General features: G+C 37.7%; 1 protein-coding gene across 1 annotated transcript; it reads left to right on the top strand.

Annotated features, from left to right (window-relative positions):
* Positions 1–1,228: 1,228 nt before the first annotated feature.
* Positions 1,229–25,220, top strand: LOC110452212. Its single transcript, XM_021500585.1, has 6 exons — positions 1,229–1,344; positions 6,831–7,130; positions 20,175–20,299; positions 21,905–22,142; positions 24,660–24,695; positions 25,114–25,220. Exons 1-6 carry the CDS (start codon positions 1,302–1,304, stop codon positions 25,203–25,205), a joined length of 834 nt encoding a protein of 277 aa, XP_021356260.1. The 5' UTR covers positions 1,229–1,301; the 3' UTR covers positions 25,206–25,220.
* The last annotated feature ends 246 nt before the right edge of the window (positions 25,221–25,466 follow it).

Raw genomic sequence — 25,466 nt, 5'->3', positions numbered from 1 at the left:
TTCAGTGTACATGTATATATGTTGTACCGGTTCAGGAGAAGACTTGTATACATACACAATAACATTTGTTGAAACCAAAAACTATACATTGATGGTCGTAGGTGTATTATACAGCAACAGACATTTGATTACACATTGTTGTAAGTACTATGTATATAAATATATCACGAAAATAACAAGTATTACAAAATCAAATACCTTCAGTAACGGCTATCAAAATAGGCAGAGAATGCTTTGGAAGGGAAGTAACTCGTATATAACTACATGTACAACTCTTAGCTGTTATCGTAGGCATACAATTAACGATAAATTTCGATACATTCTACTGTTATGATCGACCTGATATTTTGCACAAAGTTAGGTAAGTGGAAAATATTTATGAATCAGAAGACAGAAGTAAAAAATATTGATTAACGAATTCTCGGGCGCGCGAACACTTACCCGGACACTCATTCCTCCGTGGACACTCAATCCAACCTCGTGAAAATAGTATTTACCGACGTATTTAGGTACTTTCTACTGTTACGCTTGAACTTAAATTTTGCACACACCTAGATAAGTTAACAATATTTAAGAATCAGAAGAAAAAAATGAAAAAAATCTAATAACGAACTCTCGGGCGCGCAAAAACCTCCCAGGACACTCATTCTTCCATAATAGGCATATTTCGGTACTTTTTACTGTTACGAACGAACTTAAATTTTGCACACACCCAGATAAGTGAACAATATTTGAAAATCAGAAGAAAAAAGTTAAAAAAATCTAATAACGAACTTTCGGACGCGCAAAAACCTCCGAGGACACTCTGAGAACACTCATTACTCGGAGGACACTCATTAGGGTGACGCCTGTATGTGAGTAGAATCTTTAATTACTGCTTATTCTGTTTTGTCTTTGAAATGATATATTTTTTGTCTTTTAAATAGCATAAATCACTATTCCTGATATTTCAGTAGCAAAAGATCTAAAATCTTATAGATAAGGACTTACCAAGACTAAAATGTCCAAGGTTCTTTGTACATCTGGTGAGTGAATATGTCGTGGACGTCTGGTAGCAGAATTCACGCAAGCTTGATGGACCTACGACTGAAACTTCAGGGGAATTAACAATATCATGAAGCGCGCCGGCTAAAACAAATTATATTTAGAAACCGAAAGTAAAGCACTGCGCATGTGCACTGTCCAAGCTTCCTGTTCTGGTTCTATCTGTTGTAATCCGCATGATATGTCCGGTGCTTAGACCATTGAGAGTATCAAAAACTGGTAACATACTATACCTCGACTCCATTTTGGGAGTGGATATGGCTGAACCCCTGATTGCCGGACTTTTGTGTCTAATTATCTGTAAGTATATGAAGCATTTATTTTTTTGGTAATGTTACATGTAACCAGAGACGTATAAAGCCATATAGATATACGTCTCTGTTTTAATGTGTGCTATTTATAGCTACTCCGCAACACACTATAAGCAATGTAGGTGATACAATTTGTCATTTTCACAAAAATTTAGACAACTGAATTTACATATTTTTGTACACAATTGTACCTCATTGTTACATCGCTATCCTCATTTTCATAGTCCGTTCCAAATGTCCAGTTTGACCACTTGGATTGTTCGGGAAAATCAGGTGCTAAAAATAGCGACGATAACGTCACCTGACTAGTGACTAGGCAGTATTAGTTACTGTTCAAAGGGGCCCCCAGAGAGGGGCCGTAAGGCAACTGCAACTTCTTATCGCAATATGAAACCATGGCCAAGTAATATGATTTCTAAGTCCATATTCAAACTTATTGAACAGTAATTATTCATCATCAGAAGTTAATTGCACACTTGCCAATATTCAGAATTTAAATTTATTTAGCTCTGCCGTCATACATTTACAATTAAATGTCAACAATGATAATAGACATAAACATGAGAAGATAGCCGTAGGCTGGTGGTTTTTCTCCGGGAACTCTGGCTTTCCTCCACCACCAAAACCTGGCACGTCCTTAAATAACAGCTGTTTATAGGACGTAAAACACAAACAAACCAAACCAAAATATATATTGAATTTAGTACCGGAATGTGACCGGTACAGGTGGTACGGGGCTAACCACCTTCCATCAACCATGGGGAAAACTTTTCTGTAAAAAGGAATATTCACGAGACGAATATCCCTTTTCAAATGTTTTCATAAAGTGCATACATGCAATGACAAACTACACGCGTATAAAAATGAGAAACGTTTGTGATTTTTTTTATTACATTGTACAACTCAATGTCTTTGGCCATTTTTTTTCTAGGCCATGCATATAAATGTATGCATATACTCTCTTTCCCACTTTCACTGTCTCCATACGCTAACACTTAATAAGTCATATTAGCCATCACACACAATAAACTGTATGGCAAAACCACTACGTGTACATGTACAATATGTGTCAGATATGAAACGTGTTGAGATACTTGATAATTATATTTTTTCAATACTTTACAGAGATTAAAGCATACTTGTAAATGGGCCTTTTTTATGTTGAGACAACTTTTCTTTAATCAGTTCCTTTTGTCTGAAACAGAAGCTGTAGTTATCGGCAGCATGCACCATTTTCACAACGTAATCAACATTTTTTTCCCTCTGTTTTCAATACGTATTCCTATTCTATCTGAAGTTGAAAATTAATTCTTTATAGAGAAAAGGTTGTTATATTACATGATCATACTATATACATTCTAAGTCAACACCATGTGAAAACATGAACTGTTGAAAAATTACGATTTAAAAATAAAATGTTATGCAAACCTATTTACTAGAAGTAGGTTCTCCTTCCTCAGTTATTCATCCTGGTCCGTCATTTTGACATTTTTAGCTCACCTGGCCCCTAGCTTTCTGACGAAGAGCGATTTTTTTATATATTGCGTTGTCGCGCCAGAGGAGGCCGGATATTCATATTAGTACTAATTTAAATTTTGCATGTCAAACCAAAAAAACCCTTTTAATTCAGCAATATACTTAAATCGTACCATTTTACTAAACCCAGTAATATTATAAATTATGTAAATCTAATGGCGCACGTATCTCATTTGACCCCGAGTACCGACAGAGGAGAGAACAGAATACGCCGTGGCCATCACAACAGTTATCCCTTGGAGGGTCTCATGGCATGATCAAACTAACCAGTCACTTATCCCTTCCTTTTGCATAAACCACTGTATAATTATAGAAACACAAAGTAAACTCTCTCCGATACATGCCCATTAACATATATTGAACTAAGTTCATCTGTGTTCAAACTCAGACAAAGATACTAGCGAGGTTAATAGTTTCAGATATTTATTCATAACATAAACAGCGCTAGCATTTCTGTCGATTCCATTTCAGCTTAACCGGCTATCCGGAAGAATACATGCACCGTACTAAATGCTGGGGCAGTTTTGAATTTCTGTTTTTTCATTGCTGAAACAAAATATTCATGGTAATTTAATGGAGTTTAACAAAAATAAGGGCCCTTAAAAAGGTCATGTTTCATGGGCTTTTTCATGGCTTTTTCATGGCATTCATCTCATGGCTTTTTCATGGCCATATGTACAGTAGTGATATTGGTATAAATGTATGTTTATGTGTGCTGTGACCCATATCAGTATAGCATATTGGTATAAATGTATGTTTATGTGTGCTGTGACCCATATCAGTATAGCATATGTGTATTTCAGACATTTGAAACAAACCCCTGTGGTAGATCTATTCGGTCCCGTCTTATATGAAATACAGTCAAACAGCAATGTCATATAAAATTTTCGTCCTTTCAAACATTTTTCCATTTTTCCTGTCTAATTCAATTACTGCAGCTTCACATTCCAGAAGATGTAGAACCTCGAAATTAAGCGTAGACTCGCAGCTGAGCCTGCGCACCACGTCTAGACATTATTCTTTCGCGATGACGCATCAGTATATTAGATATCTTATGAATTTATCAACAAAAAATAAATGACATTTAAAATATGGTTTTGTGTTTTGTTTCTACATAATTTGGCTGTATTGAACTTAATTTCAACATACACCATCATTTTGTATGATGGTCCTTCAAATGCCGACTATATTTTTAGCTCACCTGGCCCGAAGGGCCAAGTGAGCTTATGCCATGGTGCGGCGGTCGTCCGGCGTCAATATTTTACTTTAAACAACTTCTTCATAATAACCGCAAGGCCTAGGGTGATGATATTTGGCCAGAAGCAAACTGGGATGAAGGGCTACCAAGTTTGTTAAAATAAATTACCTTCACCTATATTCAAGGTCACAGGGGTCAAATATGTTAAAAACTTTAAACAACTTCTTCTGAATAACCAAAATGCCCAGGGTGATGATATTTGGCCAGTAGCAGGCTGGGATAAAGGGCTTCCATGTTTGTTCAAATAAATGACCTCCACTCATATTCAAGGTCACAGGGGTCAATTGTCTTAAAAGTTTTATAAACAACTTCTTCAGAATAACCAAAAGGACCAATATGGTGATATTTGGCCAGAAGCATGCTGGGATGAAGGGCTACCAAGTTTGTTCAAATGAATGACCTTCACTTATATTCGAGGTCACAGGGGTAGAAAATGTTAAAAACTTTAAACAACTTATTCTGAATAACCGAAAAGCCCAGGGTGATGATATTTGGTCAGTAGCATGCTGGGATGAACGTCACTGTACCGAAAATGGGACACTTGTGAGAAAACGACCCAAGAAACTGGCATTCAATGCAAAGAAGTACTTTTATGTAGCAGTTTTCATTTGATAATAATTTTCATGACAATTAAACTGTATTAAGCTTTCTTGGCTGCTGATTATCGTTACGTGGACAATTTAAAGGTAAGAATAACTACCAAAACAAGACTTTCCTGATTTATGTACCGTGTGACGCTATTTTATTTGGATATCATTTTTAAAAGGCTATTTTATCAAAACTGATGCTAGTTTGGAGAAGAAATTTAATCGGAACCCTCGTTGACTCTAAAATATTTCAACTATGCATATTTTCTGCCGATATTGATCGTTTATCCCCAAATATTCGCCAAAATGCCATAAGTGTCCCTTTCAGAGTACAGTAATAATGGTTCATTAGGGCCTATTATATAGCTAGTTAAACGTAGATGGTATTTCACGTTCTTTTTATAGAACCACGCGTCTGAAATATCAAATTGTGATAGAAATGAAAAGTGGATAGTATCTTTTTATGAAAAATGAAAATACATTTTTGGAACCGATAGTATTGGTATAATAATATACAACATTTATATAGCGCCCTATATAATATGTAAAATTACTCTCAAGCGCTTTACAACATATGGATAATAATAATGGAACATTTATGTATACTTATCTAAAAAGTGTCCGATTTTGGTACAGTGCCGTTAGTCGAATATCTCCATTCGACTTGGGTATTACAATGACAGGACTAACCTTTGCACTAAGTTCCTCTACTTTCTCAATAATGTCCAGTGATTCTAGTTCCTTTATTTTTGCCTCAAGTTTTTCTCTGTTTTGTCTCCCAGTGTAACATCAGAATCAAAACACCCTGCTAAAGGTGCCGCAGTGGCCAAGTGGTTACAGCGTCTGACATTCTGCTACCACTAGCCCTCCACCACTGGGTCACGGGTTTGAGACCTACGTGGGGCAGTCACCAGGTACTGGCCGTAGGCTGGTGGTTTTTCTCCGGGAACTCTGGCTTTCCTCCACCACCAAAACCTGGCACGTCCTTAAATAACAGCTGTTAATCGGACGTAAAACACAAACAAACCAAACCAAAACATCCTGCTAAAAACAAAGGCTGGTTGCTCCCATAAGCGAACAGTTTCTTGTCAGTATTTCTACTTTTACAGCTAATCTTCCACTTTTTAAGTTTCTCCCAGAGTTCTCTGTCTATAATATTGACACCTGTCCCGGGAATCAACTGTATATCTTGGGTCTATAAAACCACATGTTGACCTCAAGAAAAGTCTGTAATTTATAAATATGCATAGATATAAACTATATTTCCTAAGGGTTTGAACCATTCTTGGTTCCTTTGACCTAAAAATCAATCGTGTCAGGAGGAATCTAGCTCCTTTTGGAGCTGCATGGGCACAACATGGTATAACTTTATTCCTGAATAGTTTAACATATTTCAACCAAACTTGTACTGTTGAGGGCCTGCAGTCACACCTAGATGATCGGGGACGCCGGAGCTACACCGAAGTACAAATTTGATTTCGGGGATCGGTACCAGTATGGCAGCACAACGGTATCACATCTCTCAAAAGGGAAGTTCGTCATCAGGACATTGTCAGAACATAGGGGGAAAAAATAGCAACGGCAGGTGACAGTAGACATTTTTGAACATACTCAAAAATATCTGCTGTTGCGCGGCCAGAGCAAGCAAAGGGACTACAACGGCAGTCCTCTGGTTTGACTTCGTTATGTCAGTAGATTAGCACCGGTATCGCCCTGTAATGGATCAGCAGCTCTCCGGTGGCCTCAATGTGTACCGTACCGGTACCGATGTGATGCTGTAGTACTATCTAATACCACCAAAGTAGTACTGATGCCTCAGTATACGTCGGCGGTGCATCAGGAACACTAAGTTGACAGAAAAGTGGTATTCGGTAACACATCGGCTCTTATATAAAAAAAAATCTAGGAAAATGCCAACTGTCATTCAGGAAAGTGGCACAGTGTTTATGTCATCTTATCCTGTTGTAGCAGTCATTTTTAAGAGTTTGAATTATCTGCTAGTCATTCCCTTCGAATGTTAAATTCTTTATTTTTTCCTCATGCACCAATACAATGTAGAGACTATTATAATGTTATTTGTTTGTATTTTTTTAGGTTTGGCTTCTGGAGACGATATTACGCTGAACAAAAACGCTGTAAGAAAGTCAGACCTTCAGATATTTATTGATACCAGAACAATAACTAATGCAGTGGTTTTGAATAAGCCGGATGGATCAGAAGAAGGAAGATGTTCAGCACCACTTAGCGTCAATCCTGTACTTTGTTCTGCAAACTTCGCTCAAAATGGCACTATAACAACTGTCACTTTATCATCTGTAGCAAGAGCAAATCATCAAGGTGTATGGACAAGTATACATGGAAGTGACAATGGGAATATTAACATTACTGTATTGAGTAAGTATCAGTCACATTTCAAAGCTATTACCATATTTTACAAACTTTAATAATATTGTTCCATATCACTATCCCTGGAAAAATGAAACATCATTATTGTAAAAGTGATGGCATTTCAGACAAAAAAAATAGAGTGTGATTACATGTACCCAAAATTGTTAAGTTATTTGAAATAACATGGCATCATATATGTATTCAAGTAGCTTCTTCTGAAGAACGAGAAGGTCTAGAGAGCTAACATAGAGTGCAACAATTTTGCAAACAGTAATGGCTTTGACATCTGTTAACGCTAACAGTGTTCAAATGTGTAATAAAAGCAAGCAACTTCTACTAAAGAACCTAAATGACTAGTGCAGTGATCATGATATTTGGCAAGTAGATTGGTTGAATTGTGTAATACAAAATTTGCAAAGAGATCCCTTGGACTTATGTACCTGGTAACTGAGTTCAAACTTATTAAAATACTTCAGCAATCTCTTCTAAACAATTCAAAGGTCTAGACGAAAGATTTGGCACAGATTGCTACTCAGTTTTGATAAAGAAATGACCTTGTTAGAATTGGAGGGGGGCCAGGGAGGGCCTAATTGTAGTTATCCTTGTGTAACCCTTGTCATAGGTTACCCCCTGCAAAATTTTGTTCTTGTCATTAAAAATAGTTCATGAACCGTTCTTGAGCAGATTAAGAACAGTTCAAGAACGTCAAAGGTTTAGAAGATGTTCTTAAGAAGTTCTTAAAAAGTCCTTGGAGTATTTTAAAAACAGTTCAAGAACTGATACAGTTCATAGGTCTTAGGTTTAGATTACTCAAGTGTTGAAATTCATTAAAGCTGACAGTACAAGTTAAAAAGTTTTCAATTATGATTACAAAAAGTAATATTTTCTTGGGTAATGTGCTTTTGTATACCATGGCAGATCCATACTTGTTACCTTAAAGCAAGTACATTCTAAAATGTTAATACCATACTTCCTGGATACGACGGCGGAAATAGATAGTCACTTAATGGGAACATCTCAAAACCAGAAAAATAAAAAAATAAATGTTTTGTTTTTTTAATCTTCATTGAAAGCTTTTTCATTGCACTGTCAGCTTTAATTTTACTTGAAATCTTTGTAACAGGATCCTGATATTCATCATGGAGGTTCCTTACAGGTTCCACATTCATGTAGGGTAGTAAAAATAAATATTTTTGATGTTTGAAAGTCAATTTATTTTACTCTAGTGGGATGGCGTGATTCTCCAAAATCAAAAGTAGTACCGGAACTACATTTCAAACTTTGATTGCTGAAAATTTTAACTTTAACCCACAAATAGGCAACAGCTGAAGTAAAACGTTCTTTGATATGTTTTCCATCAAAACCTATTTTGGATGTTTTCCAAGCTGATCAAATCCAACTTTGTCCATTATCTGTCTTCTGTCATCCATATATGTCCATCCTAAACAAAATTTTATCACCATTTCTCATGCATAGATCTTTCTCAAATTTCATGATTATGTCCCCTTTGGTCCCTTTTTGTGCATGGCTCATTTTGAGACTGATGGGGGAAAAGATGGCCACTAGAAAAGATGGCCACTAGGCAGCCGTTTTCAATTTCCACAATTCAACTTCAAGTTTGCTAATACTTTTCTCAAGAAGCACTCGACAGATCTTTCTCAATTTCCTTATGCAGGTTTCCCTTGGTAACTAGATAGCTCACCATGGTGGACTATTCAAATTGCCTGTCATTCGTGAAACCACCCAAGGACTGTTCTTAAAAGTTCTTATCGCTATTAGTATATTACTCAAGAAGTGCTTAACATGGCTTGCTCAAATTTCATAAACAAGTTCGAATTCCCCTTGGTCCCTTGTTGTGCATGAATCATTTTAAGACTTATCAGAAATAAAAAGATGGCCACCAGGCAGCCATCTTTGATTTTGCCAGTTCAAGTTTTTTATTGCTGTATTTTTGGGTTAAACTTGGTCAGAATCATCCTTGGTAGATGAGGCTACACAATTGTAAAATTGGGATTCCTACCCCAACCCGAGGCCAGGGCGGGGCCCCAAAGGGAAAATTAACCAATATTTCAAAAATCTTGTTCTCCAGACTCAGAGGTACTACAGTCATTTTCTCTACATGGAAAGAAAGATCATCAGGGACATATTACTTATTTCAAAATCTGTTAACATTGCAACTCAATGGAGGCCCCTGATTAGTTGAAAGTCAGATATTGTGGTCCCAGTTGGGTTAGAACATAGATATCTGGTCTGGTTTTGAGGAAATTTCATATAAAGATGTACTAATGCATTTAGTTGTAATGACTTAAATATAAAACCAGATGAGCGATACAGGTCCAATGGACCTCTTGTTCTAACTTAGTCTGGAGCATCCTTTGGCCAAGGAAACACAATTTTGTATAAACGGTGGGTGTAGCCCCCTTGGGGGCAGTGGGGCGGGCCAAATAGGGGAAATATCTACTTCTAGGTAAAACCTTCAAAATCGTTCTTCTACCAGAGGGATTAAGGGATTTTATCCTTAATAAATCTGGAGCATCTTTAGTCCAAGGGGACAGAACTTTGTATAAACAGTGGGTGTGACACCCCTGGGGGCAGATCGAGGGGTGGGGCCAAACAATAGAAATAGAAGTAAAACCTTTAAAATCCTTCTTCTACCGTGGGGATTAAGGGATTTCATTCTAATTCGATCATCTTTTGGCCAAGGGGATTCAATTTTATATAAATGGCGGGTGTACCCCCCCCCCCCCCCTCCCTGGGGGCAGAGGGGCAGGGCAAAATAGGGGGAAATAGAAGTAAAAACTTTAAAATCATTCTTCTTTTGTAGGGATTACGGTGTTTCATCCTTATTAGGTCTGGTGCATCCTTGGGCCAAGGGGACTCAATTTTGTATAAACAGTGGGTGTGGCCCCCTTGGGGGGAGAGGCGTGGGGCCAAATAATGGAAAGAGAGTTAAACCCTTTAAAATCCTTCTTCCACCATAGGGATTAAGGGATTTTATTCTAACTTAATCGTGAGCATCCTTTGGCCAAGGTGACTCAATTTTGTATAAACGGTGGGTGTGGCCCCCCTAAGGGCAGATGGGCGGTGCCAAACAATGGAAAAAGAGGTAAAACCTTTAAAATCCTTCTTCTACCATAGGGATTAAGGGATTTCATTCTAACTTAGTCAGGTGCATCCTTCGGGCAAGGTAACTCAATTTTGTATAAACAGTGGGTGTGACACCCTTTGGGGCAGAGGGGTGGGGCCAAACAATAGAAATAGAAGCAAAACCTTTAAAATCCTTTTTCTACNCATCCTTGGGGCATGGGAACTCAATTTTGTATAAACAGTGGGTGTGACCCCCTTTGGGGCAGAGGGGCGGGGCCTCATAATGGAAATAGAGGTAAAACATTTAAAATCCTTCTTTTAACGTAGGGATTAAAGGATTTTATCCTTATTATTTTGTATAAACGGTGGGTGTGACCCCCTTGGGGGCAGAGGGGCACGGGCCGAATAGGGGAAATAGAGATGAAACCTTTAAAATCATTCTTCTACCATAGAGATTAAAGTGTTTTATTCTAAATTAGTCTGAAGCATCCTTGCATCTTGGTCTTGATGTGGCCCCCCTGGGGGCAGAGGGGTGGATCCAAATAGTGGAAACAGAGCAAATTCTTCAAAATCCTATTCCTTCTGTAGGAAAGACAGGATTTTGTCCAAATTTGGTATGAATTATCCTTGGATGAATGGGACCAATTTTGTATAGACGGTGTGTCTGACCCCCCGAGGGGGCAGAGAGGCAGGGCCAAATAAGGGATATAGAGGAATAGCTTTAATATCCTTTTTTCTTCCGTTAGGATGGAGGTATTTTGACCAAATTAGAACAGTAGCATGCTATGCAGAAGGGAAATCAATTTTGTGTAAATGGTGTGTCTGACCCCCTGGAGCCTGAGAGGTGGTACGAATAACATGATTTTGTCCATATTCGGTCTAAAGCATCATTGGGTAAAGGCGACCTGATTTTGTAACAAAGGTGGGTCTGACCCCCCTTGGGGCAGAGGGGCGGGGCCCAATAGGGGAAACATAGCAAATTCTTCAAAATCCTTCCTTTTCTGTAGGAATGACAGGATTTTGTCCAATTGCATATAAATATAACCCCTGACTAACCATGTAACTCATGTACACTACCAGCAACATCTAGCTATTCTAACTTCAATTTTACTACCATTTCCAGGTGAGCGATACAGGCCCTCTGGGCCTCTTGTTCTGTTATGAGAATGTAAAAATATGTAATTCCCTGTTGCCATAAATATATTTCAGTTATTAGCTCACCTGGTCTGAAGGACCAATGTGAGTTTATGCCAAACTGTGGCGTCCGTCGTCTGTATGTCAACAATTTCTTTGAACGACCCCTTCTTAACCACTGATTGGAATTTGACTAAATTTGACAGGAAGCATTCCTAGGTGGTGGGGATTCAAAAGTATACAAATGGTGGGGCTGACCCCCAGAGGGCTGAAGGGCAGGGCCAAAAGGGGGCACTTTGGCTATATATTGCTTTAAGCAACTTCTTCTCTGGAACTAAGAGATAGATATCAACCATATTTGACTGGAAGCATCCCTAGGTGGTGGGGAATCAATAGTGTACAAATAGTGGGGCTGACCCCACAGGGGGCTGAGGGGCGGGCCAAAAGAGGACAATTTGGCTATATTGCTTTAAGCGACCTCTTATCTGGAACTAAGAGATGGATATCAACCATATTTGACTGGAAGCAACCCTAGGTGGTGGGGATTTACAATTTTACACATGGTGGGGCTGACCCCCCCAGGGGGCTGATGGGCGGGGCCAAAAGGGGGCAATTTGGCTATATTCCTATAAATGACTTCTCCTGTAGAGCTGTGCCATGGATATCGATCATATTTGGTAGGAAGCATTTAGCATTCATGGGAAGTAGGGATTTAAATTGTAAAAATGGTGGGGCTGACTCCCTCGGGCTAAGGAGTGGAGCCAAAAATGGTTAATTACTTGGAAATGGTCAAGATCCCCACCGTTTAGCCATATATGCAATTGCTGAGTATAAAGAGAAAAATGCACATTTGCTTCCAGGATGGCTCTAGGGTCTGGCCCCACCCTTGGCTACATAGTCACTGGGTCATAACTTTGAAACGGTTAAGTTCCGCACCCAAAAACTATATATACAAATGCTGGGCGTAAAGAGACGGACGGGTCATGATATTAGAATAGACCTTGGGGTCTGACCGAACCCCCAGGGACCTAGTTTCTTAGTCACAGCTTGGAAACAGTTGAGATCCTTACCTTATTACCATATATACAATTGCTGAGTTTAAAGAGATGAATGCACATTATGCTTCCAGGATGGTCTTGGGGTCTGCCCAACCCTTGAAGACTTAACCCCTGGGTCATAACTTCAAAACTATAAATACAAATGCTGGGCATGAAGAGACGAATGCAGTCATGATATTAGAATTTATCCTAGGGTCTGCCCAACCTTTGCAGACTTAACTCTTGGGTCATAACTTTGAAACAGTTGAGATCCTCAACCCAAAACTATAAATACAAATGCTGGGCAAAAAGAAACGAATGCAGTAATGATATTAGAAATGATCCTGGGGTCTGGCCACAACCCTATGGACCTAGTTTTGGAGTCAAAGCTTGGAAACAGTTGAGATCCCAACCCCATAACCATACATAAAATTGCTGGGCATGAACAATCTAATACAGATATCAACAAGGATTGGCCTTGTGGTCTGGCATATTCCCTTGGATCTCATTTGGAGAATATTTTACCATGATTGCTTAGATATCCAGGTGAGCAATACAAGCAATACAGGCCCTCTATATATACATTTTTAGGACCATGGTGAGCTAATGCTGTACCGCGGCGTCTGTCGTCAGTCCGTCCATCGTTCGCCTGTCAACTTTTCCTTTAAAACGTTACTAGTTCTAAACGGCTTTATGGACTTATGGATTTTGGCTAAACTTGGTCGGGAGCATCCTTGGGAAAAGGGGAATATATTTTGTATGAACGGAGGGTGTGGCCCGTCTAGGAGCAGAGGGGGAAGGGCACAATAGGGAAATTGGAGGTTTAAATCTTTAAAATCCACTTGTTCTGTACCATTGGAGGGATTTTATCCAAATTTGGCCTTGAGCCTCCTTTGGTAAATTAAAAGGGACTACATTTTGTATAAATGGAGGGTGTCGCCCCTCTGGTTGCAGAGAGGCAGGGCCCAAAAGGTGAAATCGAGGTTTGAGTCTTCAAAGATCTTTCTTGCTGAAGGGATTTTATCCAAATTTGGCCTTGCATGAGCATCCTTGGGCAAATGGGACTAAATTTTGTATAAACGGAGGTTGTGGTCCCTTTTGGGGCAGAGGGTTGGGGCCAAAAAGGGTCAAAGGACTATTTCCAGCTATGTTAAATTTACATAGGAGCCTGCCCCCTCATAACTTTCGTTTCAGAAGTGTTACGAGATTGATGCTGCAGTATTAACATTTTTCAATCCTTTATACATCTGATGTTATTACTTTGAATCACTCTTCTAATTATTTAGATGATTAATTAACCTAATTACAGCATAGGCGTAGAAAAATGGAATATCAGCCTGAATGTATTTTTCGGGAAAATGTCATATTTTTTTCCATCATTATACTCGGGACAGATTCACGTGATGCTGAAATAAGATTTTTGTCATCCAGAATGTGTGGATAATCGAACATTTTGTGAAAATTTTAAAATAAAATACAGGATTTTTCATTCTTATTATTCTTAAATACCAAACATTTTCATAGTATGAAGAAATGGTGTTATTTCAAGTATGTGTGCAAAAATTCAGGGGAAAAAAATGGTGGAAAGTATTCATTTCACACAATAAAGTACCCTGTGTACCTAAAAAGGTGAGGGCCTAAGACACCTTCCTTGGGTCCTCCAGAAAGCAATGCACCTGATTACAGGTAATTGGTAATGAAATTCGTTGCAAGCCTACAATAAGTGCATGTTAGGTCACAAACAATTCCAAATTCAGATTTGCTTCATAACTTGGCTTGATCGATAAGCTTTTTGTTAACAATCTACCTGATGGCTACATTTTGGACACAGTAGGACCATTCTCTGGAAGCCAAAATGATGCAAGCATCACAAAAAAACATCATAGACAAGCTCACATGGCTTGAGCAAGACGACAATGTAGTCGTTGATCGTGGTTTTAGAGATGTCCTGCTGATGTTAGAGGCATCTGGTATTAATACCCCCATATCTTACACCTGGTCAGAGCCAACACTCTGATCTACAGGCTAGCATTGACAGGACAATTACAAAATCCCGATGGATAGCATGTAGAGTCTTATCATGGCCGCCATAAGCATTGGACAATTTTTTAGAACTCGACTAATATCAAATTGCATTTATTGATATAATTGAGGAATTGCTAAAGACTGCATGTCTAAATTGGAAACGGGGACCAATTTACCAAAGATCACCAGAAACTGACAGAAAAGACAGAGAACTCGCACAACAGATCAAGTTTTGACTTCCAAAAAAAAACTGTTTGGCTCAGAGGGTGAAAACAGAACCAGCTCTCTTAAAGAGAGCAGAGTCAAAGTTCGTAAAGATGGATGCATCTTCATTCACTTTTCCAGAGCTCAATTTAGAATATTTGAAGACTATAATGTGCAGCACCTACCAGTTATCATTAGATCCAGGCTATATCAGAGAACATCTTAGTGATGATGGAGATTATGAAACATGGGTGTATCAGCACTCTCAAGACGTCATCCGTTGTCAGATTCGTTTCAGACACAAGAGCCAGACTAAAAAATTACTACTGCCAATGCCCAGTTGGTCAAAGAACTATGGGAATGTGTGCTCATACCTCAAGTATACTTTATTATCTTGGCTACCAAAGCAATCTTTAAAATCCAGAACAGCTGCACCCCAGGGCTAAGAAGTTCAGACAAAGCTTGAAATAAGTTGTTTTCTTGTGAATCTAGAATTATGAGTTTGAAAACAAACTCAAAACCTTGCATAATTTTTCTCTTCCTTCTTTTTTCATGTCTGTCATTCGAACACATTTCATTATCTTACATCTTACAAAACATTATCTGCAAATGTCATCAGCTGTTAAAAGGGTGTCTAACCTTAAAATATATATAAAAACAAAGTAACAAACAAACACACAATCTCTGAATTCTATTGATATCGCAAGAAAGTTGTCTGGGAATCTGACAACTGATTGTGCAGTAAAATGAAAGTTTTGGTGGCCATCTTGAAAAGGAATAAACAAGGGAACCTTTTCAAAACATCTTCTCTGTTGATTAGATATTCATTTCATCCAAACTGGAACAAATATTTTCTTCTTTTCTGTCAGTTTGCAGGCATAATGATAAGACTATACACGTGCACACAGCCATGAATTCTGATGTATAGACCATATGGTCATTTGATCCCTTTGAATATGTTCCACCACATATTTTGGATTGATATTGTTGTCACTGGTAGTTCATGATCTAGTCCATCTATATTCAAACTATTTTTGGTATACAAAAGTTATAAGATACTTTTACTCTAAAATTAACACATTTTTGGTCTAGAAAATATCATTGCTTGAGATGACTTTTAGCTGTTGAGTTGTCTGTAATTATCTTATAACTAACCATAGCAAGGGATTTTTACATGTAGACTGTAGCATATGATCCCTAGTTTCGGTTGCATCATAAATGATCCTTCAATGCATAGTTAGTTTGACAACATTCATCTTTTGGGGGAAAACACTTAGGTCTACACTTGGCAATTTTGCCCCCCCCCCCCCCCCCCCCCCCCTTTTTAGGTAAATCTTTGAAAAAAATCCTTTGCATTCAGTATGATTGGATTTATTTTAACCAAATTTGGTCCAGAGAAATCATTTGGCAGGGGGGACCAGTGATTGTTTTACCCCATTTTTGGTGCTGATTTTCGGTACTTTCCCCAAGTGAAGTTTTCCAAATTCTGACCCAATTTTTTCCCAATCGCTTGTAAAAAAATTAAAGCATGCCTTCTTATAAAATGTTGTACAACGTTGTTAAATTTTTTGACAAATAGAAGATCATCTTTTGGCATAGAAATCAAGCTTCAAGTTTTGTTACACACGATGTTGTTTGAGTGCATTCGAATGGTACTCGAGTTTGGAATAGTCTCGGTCATAGCGACAAATTATACAATTTCGGTCATACTAACAGAAGCGTCTCGGTGACCACATCAAACGCAAAAATGGAATGACAGAATCAAAACTGATCTCCAAACTTGTACGATTAATCTGTTACTGCGCAATATGTCCCACAATGAAAAGTACTACACTACTTTCGAAAACAAATACTTTTGACTGGTCACTAGCAAGGATTAACGATGATATCAGAGGCGTTTAAACGTCGAATAGTGTAACAGTTACACAAGACACTGTTGTAAGTACAGGCGTTTCGCCCGCTGTCATTCCGCCGTCGGTAGATATACGTTAATTGTATTCATACATTTTATCAAAAATATATCGGGACTTCTTCATTAAATAGAAATGCTGTTCTTCGCTACAATGAGAAATAACTAAAGGATAGTTTACACTAGTGAGAAAAAAACCACTTTGCAGGATATGGAAAATACTGAATAAATAAATGTTCAGGTTGGACATTGTCCTAGATAATGACACGGTACAAATCCAACATCATTTACTGAGATACTGCTCCACAATTTAGACATTTTGACGTTGTTTTCTGTATGTTATTTTGTTACTTTTAAGTGATAAAAATGCAATGTATTTTATATTTGTAAAGTAAATTCTTGTTGATTATCATTTATTTTTTACTGCTGTGGCAGAATGCTTCAAACATTTTTAGGTCACCTGAGCTTTGCTCAAGTGACCTATTCTAATCGCTTTTCGTCCTTCGTCGTCCGTCGTGCGTCGTGCGTAAACTTCTACATTTTCAACTTCTTCTCAAGAACCAGTGGATGGATTTTTTTCAAACTTGGTCAGAATCATCCTTGGTAGATGAGGCTTAAGAATTGTAAAATTGGGATTCCTACCCCGACACCTGGGGCCAGGGCGGGGCCCCAAAGGGAACATTTATCAATATTTTCAAATTCTTATCCATTGATGACATGACAACCAAAGGGAAAATTAACCAATATTTCAAAAATCTTCTTCTCCAGACTCAGAGGTACCACAGTGATTTTCTCTACGTGGAAAGAAAGATCATCAGGGGCTTTTCTTTAATTGTAAATTTCAGTACCCCTGAGCTATCCGTTCTCCCTTAGGGAGGGGGTAAAGTTTACTTTTGTTTATTTAGGGAAATAACCCTTTTGGGTTCATTTTGACAACTTTCGGTAGGAAATTATTTTTACTCGTTGAGATTTATCCTTGGAGGAAGATCGTTTCAAATTGTAAAATTGAGCTTCCTACCACAACCCCTGGGGCCAGGACGGGGCCCCAAAGGGAACATTTATCAATATTTTCAAATTCTTATCCATTGATGACATGACAACCAAAGGGAAAATTAACCAATATTTCAAAAATCCTGTGCTTCAGACTCAGCGGTACTACAGTGTTTATCTCTATGTGGAAAGACCGCTCATCAGGGGCTTTACTTAAATTGTAAATTTCAGTACCCCTGAGCTATCCGTTCTCCCTTGGGGAGGGGGTAAAGTTTACTTTTGTTTATTTAGGGAAATAACCCTTTTGGGTTCATTTTGACAACTTTCTGTAGGAAATTATTTTTACTTGGTGAGAATTATCCTTGGAGGAAGATCGTTTCAAATTGTAAAATTGAGCTTCCTACCACAACCCCTGGGGCCAGGACGGGGCCCCAAAGGGAACATTTATCAATATTTTCAAATTCTTATCCATTGATGACATGACAACCAAAGGGAAAATTAACCAATATTTCAAAAATCTTCTACTCCAGACTCAGAGGTACCACAGTGATTTTCTCTACGTGGAAAGAAAGATCACCAGGGGCTTTACTTAAATTGTAAATTTCAGGGCCCCTGAGCTATCCGTTCTCCCTTAGGGAGGGGGTAAAGTTTACTATATATAGTTTATATAGGGAAATAACACTATTGGGTATATTTTGACAACTTTGAGTAGGAAATTATTTTTACTCGGTGAGATTTATCCTTGGAGGAAGATCGTTTCAAATTGTAAAATTGAGATTCCTACCCCAACCCCTGGGGCCAGGGCGGGGCCCCAAGGGAAAATTAACCAATATTTCAAAAATCCTCTTCTTCAGACTCAGCGGTACTACAGTGTTTATCTCTATGTGGAAAGAAAGATCATCAGGGGCTTTACTTAAATTGTAAATTTCAGGACCCCCGACCTATCCGTTCTCCCTTAGGGAGGGGGTAAAGTTTACTATAGTTTATATAGGGAAATAACACTTTTTGGTATATATTTTATCCATTTTCAGCAGAAAATTACTCAAACATAGTCAGAATCATATTTGGTGAATAAGATTATTACTTTGTAAAATTGGTATTCCTGCCCCATCCCCAGGGGCTAGGGTGGGGCCCCAAAGGGAACATTTATCAATATTTTCAAATTCTTATCCATTGATGACATGACAAGTATTGTATTTCACTTAGTTCAAATGCTGATTTCCACTGGACATCTAAACAATAAAATAAAGCTACCAGTACCTATGATATAACTCAGGTGACCGCTAAGGCCCTTGGGCCTCTTGTTATTTGTGTTGTCTCACTCGTGAAATATTAATCGTATTCAAAGAAATAACATGCGTCACCTCTATGTAAATGTTTGCTGAACGATGTTCACCTGTTGACAAATCTGAGGGCTAATCTAGTTTGACACAATTAAACATATGCTAATAAATATATCAACTGACTTCTGGTGGGTTTTTTTCTTTCATAAATTGTCATGAAAAGAACACAACTGTAGCAATCCACAGAAGCAAGATCAAACAAAGTTTCCCTCATTTTATACATCTGTAACATGTCGTAAAATTCCCAATTCATTGTGTCCGCGAGTAAAATTCCCAATTAAAAAGGCACCGGCCGGGGCTTTAGAAAAAAAGGTAAAAAAATCACTAGGGGCTCAATTTGTTTTAACAGAGATTGTCATGTGGCTCCCCTAGCAAATATCTAAAATCCTTTGTTATTTTAACCAAATTGTGTCCAGAGTATCATTTGACAAGGGGAAATCACTTTGTTTGAACAGAAAGTGTAGTCCCCCTGGGAGAAAAGGGGAAGAGTCCAGTGGAGGGAACATAGTAATAAATGTTTAAAATCTTTCTCCTTCAGTTTATTTGGAGGGATTTAACCAAATATTGTGTAGAGCATCCTTGGGCAAAGGAGACTCAATTTTGTATAAATGCTTTTAGGGGGCAGAGGGGTGGCCCCAATAGGGGAAATTAAGATTAATGTTTAAAATCCCTCCCAATTCATGAGGCAGAAATAAGGGACCTAATGAGGGATGGGTGTGGCTGAGAGACCGAGCCAATATTCAGAAATAGTTGTTATTAGAATAATTTTCCATAGTTGCTTTATTATTAAGGTGAGCGATACAAGCCCTCTTGTTCTTAAACAAATCAGAAGATATGTCATCATCTTGACACATCCAACTCAAACTCAACATTCAAATACAGGCGCTAGTCATCTGTTCGTGTATTAATTAATTAGTGTATTAATTAGTTTTGTGTCAAATACCGATGTTAACTATCGGAGAATATTAGAAGTTATTAGTGTTTGACTGTAACACACACCATCTTTAACAACACATGGGTTTGTATCGGTCGCAATGCTTTGTTATATTGCAGTTATTATTCATAATTTGTATCTATTTATGGCCTGGTGAAAGAAATGGAGGTGTGGATAGAATATTGACCCCATCTTTCCTATCCATGAATGTATCATTGCAGGTATATATAATGCTCTGCTGTGTTGTGCTTTTGTTTGACACTGTATTAATTATGAGCATTAGATAAATATTACATTAAATATAATGTTTAATGATGGTATTTATATAATCTACCCCATCATAACATTACAAAAAAGTTTAATGTGATGTTTCATTATATTTTTCAGCCATTCCTACCTTAACTGTGAGTCAAACTGTTTCCGCTCTGACTTTGTCAAGCTCAAATACACAAAGCTTGACCATTATAGCCACATGTGCGTACCCAGCTGTCTCACTCGCCGTGTACTTTGTGGTAAGTTAAATGCTAAAACACAGGTATGTTGTCTTACAACAAAATGCTTAACTAATCATGTAAATTAAATTACAATGTAATGAGGTCAAATGTCAACTTTAAGTGCTAGCCCGAGTCAAAGGTCAATGTGGGTTAAAAGCTTAGAAGCATATAAGAAGCATTCAAGAGATGTTACAATGTCTTGTGTTCTAATTAACACATTTGCTCTGTATATATGTCAGTTGCATGTAACAATAGAAACTGGAGAGCAAATTTAGGTTCTATAGGCCTCTTGTATACAGTACACATCAGGAGGTATGGTCCTGAAATACCCCAGGATCAACCTCAAAAGTCTAGGGTGTCACTCCTCTGTTATCATTAAAGGAAATGTGTCAGATTAGTAATTGGTCATTTTTTTTTAGCTCACCTGGTCCGAAGGACCACGGTGAGCTTATGCCATACCGTGGCGTTCGTCGCTGGGCATAAAGAGACGAATGCAGTCACGATATTAGTATATACCCTGGGGTCTGACCGAACCCCTAGGGTATCTAGTTTCTTCGTCACAGCTTGGAAACAGTTGAGATCCCCACCCTATAACCATATAGACAATTGCTGAGGATAAAGAGATGAATGCACATATGCTTCCAGGTTGGCCTTGGGGACTGCCCCACACTTGGAGACTTAACCCCTGGGTCATAACTTTGAAACGGTTGAGATCCCCACCCCAAGACTGTAAATACAAATGCTGGGCAAAAAGAGACAAATGCAGTCATGATATTAGAATGATCCTGGGGTCTGGCCACAACCGCTGGGACCTAGTTTCTGAGTCACAGCCTGGAAACAGTTGAGATCCCCACCCCATAACCATACATAAAATTGCTGGGCATGAAAAATCGAATACAGATATGCTACAAGGATTGGCCTTGGGGTCTGGCATATTCCCTTAGATCTCATTTGGAGAATATTTTGCCATGATTGCTAAGTTATCCAAGCGAGCAATACAGGCCCTGTGGGCCTCTTGTCTTTATTTTGCCATCTGACCACAATCAAACTAAAAGCATTTTACTCTGATATTTCTTTTGACATCTGACAACGATCATTGGAAGAATTTGCCCTTTTCTGTATTAAGATATACAGTCGGTTGATCCTGATATAGGCGTTCAGCTCCATTGATAAAGAGATGATTTCTGGTGGGGGGCTATATATATTTATTGTCTTGCAAGACTCTGAATTCTTCAAGTGTATTTTGTTTAGGCCAAATGTAAATTTTGAGAAGTGGCTCGTAAGAGAAGTTGACATAAGCTTAAATGGGTAAAACGCTGTACGAATATTCTCGTTTCAGGTCTTTAGGCCTAGGGTCATGATTTTTTCTAGTATATGCCATTTGTTTGAGTGCAATAAAGTGTCTTCATATACACGACCTTGACCAACTTGTCTATACACTGTATATAATGTTGAAAGCTTCAAACAAGCTCATCTGGCCTTTTGTGACTGCTGAAATTTAAATGACCATCATGTTTCATGAAATCTATAGTTATATGCATGTACAATAGATAACTTACCTATATCAATGTCTGCATCCTTCTCATCTCACTGCCTCATCAGCATTTATATGTTATATTCCAGCCAACTGGAGGAGGAACTGCAGTGAGTTCCCCATCATCAACAGCAACATGTACGAGTACTGGTAATGCAGGATGTACTGACACGGATGCCAACATCTACAACTGTGTCATTGTACCGAAAGTTGAGACATCTCTTTCAGCGGGTACATACCACGTACAGTTTGTAGTCAATCTCGCTGGGCAGTATGAACCTATAGGACTGACCTCCACCATCACTGATACTGTGATAACAACTGAAGGTAAGTTATGTTAATTGTATGTCGTTACTTCCTTTAGTTTAGTTCAGATAGTCCGAAAAACCAATACATATTTACAAAAAAGTGCCCGTCCTCACAATTAACCAAAATAATATCTAATTCCTCAAATATTTAAAGTAAGTGTTGAAAGGATCATTTCGGGATGAATTGAATTTCTGAAAACAGTCTATATTCTTATTTACATATTTGTTAAAATTTAAGATATATGACGTCAAGTGAAGCTTCTTCCAATGATGACATTACACACATTATCATTTATACCTTTCATGACACACATTTATTTGGCAAAACAGGATACTGTTTTAGTTTGTCTGTCCTTTACATATTGTTTCTGTGTAACAAATTTCTTATGAATTGATCAATGGAATTAATTCTGCAATGACGATACTCAAGCATCGGTGTCTCTAAGGTATTTTGTTTATCCTCATTGGTCGACACATTCTGGACAGTTATTCTTGTAAATATTTACAGATTTTAGTAAAACTATGTCATTGCATAATGGAAATGCTAGCTCAGAACAAGTTAAGGGACTTTGCGGAATACATACATGCATATTAATTTATTTGGGGTAGCATGGTGTGCACTTATGTAATGTCATCGCAACATGCTGGAGCCAACTTTAGAGGCATTTGAAATCTCTGCAACTGGCGAAACCAGGATAACTACTGATAACATAGCAGTTAAGTGTAAGGGTCTGCAGAGTTTGAAGAAGACTCCTTGCTGAGAAATTAGTTCATAAAGGGTGTGGTCTCCTAGGGGCAAAGGCAAGGCAGACTAGGAAAAAGGGCATAAATATTTAAAAGACTAATTCAATAGTATTGAAGAAGTAATTTTAACCTGGTTAGTCTCCCATTATAACTAGTACTACCAGAAGCAATTAAGTTTTTACTATCTCTGTCTGTTTTCAGTGTTATATTCCAAATATTGGACATATCTTTTACCAAAGTTCGTTTGGGACAGCCAGTATTGGTGTGCATGTTGAGATAGCAGTTTAATGTGTACCAAAAGCAGGTTGCTGTGACCTATATTTTAATCTGTGACCTATATCATTGAAACAGTTTGTTTGAGAAGTGCACCTTCTTTACTATTTTCACGGATTCAGATTTTTGGCATGTAGATACATACGGAATCTTCATTCTGATACATCAATCATTTCCAACAGCTAGGCTGAATATTTATGGAAAAGTTTTAATCAAAGTTTTCCACAGTGTATTTTTTGCATTGATAAAGGTTGAACTTGAAGAGACCAAGTACATCTCACTTCTGCTAGCAGTTTAACGCTCTTCCATTTAAATTTGAACACAATAAATGAAAAACATCTGCTATCTCTTCACGACTACATTTTGGTTGAGACAACTATGGTAGATATGTTTAGAGGATTCAACAGTTGCTTTTGAAAGTCCTTGCTCCTTACCTACAATAATTTGAATTTTTCACACACCACTGGTTAAAGTTAACCAATATTTGAGCTACCAGGACTAGGTAGTTCAACTGTGTCCATCTGAAGTAAGGAGGTCCCGGGTAAATTCTCAGTTTGGCCATTGTATTTTCATTTTCTGTTATATATTATCTTTGTAAAATATACACTGACGTCTTGCTCTTAAGAGTTTCTGACACATGACTAAAGGTAACACTTCAGATATACCTTGTGCAGTAGGTGAAAATTTGAACAGATTGTTATCAAATATGCTGATCCTAAAACATCTTTTCTGATCATAACGAGAATATTTTATAGTTCAAGGTCCTCGTTGGGAAAAGCAACCATGGTACTGTATATGTGTTTGATGATATTAGAAAATTTCATTTTTCACGTGTTACATTGATGAACTGTGGAATCTTTATCACCTGCAATTTTAGACTTTTTATCAGGGTTTGTCCACTTTGGTTATGACTGTCTGTGATCGGGCTGTTGCCTAGTGGAAAACATGTTCAATGTTTTTGTTAAGTTCATCCTTTGACGAGTATATTCAAAAAATGTTCATCCATACAAAATCTTGGTAAGAATTTACGTAAACTCCATTAAACTAACTTTAGAAATCCAACAGTTATCAAATTATGTGGACATACCATGATGATTAATGTACTAATGATCAAATATAGGTCAATGTCATATACAAGTTTAAGTTAAATTTTCACATTTAACCCTCAAATGACAATGGTCCAAATTGGTCCAGAAATGTCACAATGGATGTACGATGCATTGGAATAAAAGGTGAAGCACATATTGTTTTGTCGTCTGAGGAACTTTAAACTCGTGAATGTTCATGCCTTATAGCTGTGTTGGTCGAAAGCATTGTGGAAAATGCTTGGTGTTGTTTTAATTTTCAATTATCAACATATAAAATTTGAAGTCGACTGAAAGATGATACTTATCATATCTTATTCTTTTTCAGGCGTTTCGGGCGATGTTTAACATCAATTTTAATTTGTACGACCAAATGATAAATAAATATATATTTATACATAAGTTTCTCATATCTCTGTTTATTTTCATTTCAGCAAGTAGCAGCATCTGTGACTCGTGCCCAACTACTAGTAAGTAGACTTATATTATTTTGTTTAGGGTTTCTGAACAAAATAATTGGAATCAAATTTTTGGAACTATTTGATACTCAATGTCTGTCCTAAGGGTCAAATGTTTAAAAAAAATGTCAAGCAACTTCTTTTGAATAACAGTAAGGCCTAGGGTGATAATATCGTGCCAGTAACATCCTGAGATGAAGGACTACAAACTTTGATTAAATAATTGACCTTGACCCACTTTCAAGGAAAATAACACTGGGCCACACAAGTAAAAACTTTGAAATCTTCCGACAAACCTATGAGTTTTAATTAGATATTTACCCTGTAGAGTAAGCTTGCTTGCCATCATGTTTGTAAATGTCTTTAACTTGGACCCACAATGATAAGTATTGAACCCAATTGATTAGATTATCAATATTTTTCTATTCAGTTGCTTTGGCGGTCATTGGCTTAGTTGTAGCTGTGGGTTGCGTGGCTATCTGTTGGATATTGTATTCCCAACACAGTGGTAAGTACTTTTGAGTTTTAGTTAGCATTTATCAACATTGTAAGTTATGTTTGTACAGGTTTTGCTTGAATGAATTTTAAAATCACTTGCAAGGAAAAGACAAGAAGAAAACTTCTTTTTTATAAGCATCCGCTTTTGAAGGAAAAGAACCTTCTTTTCACCATGTAGATACCAAAAAATTTATGCTGTCAGTTTGAAAATTATTTATCTAACCTAGCTTCACTGTGCAATAATGGAACAACATGTTTATCACATTTCAAATTAACTAAACTAAT

Source organism: Mizuhopecten yessoensis, unplaced genomic scaffold, assembly GCF_002113885.1.
Source record: "Mizuhopecten yessoensis strain PY_sf001 unplaced genomic scaffold, ASM211388v2 scaffold6487, whole genome shotgun sequence".
In the NCBI taxonomy this organism is placed as follows: domain Eukaryota; kingdom Metazoa; phylum Mollusca; class Bivalvia; order Pectinida; family Pectinidae; genus Mizuhopecten; species Mizuhopecten yessoensis.
This window is presented reverse-complemented; position numbering and strand designations above follow the sequence as displayed.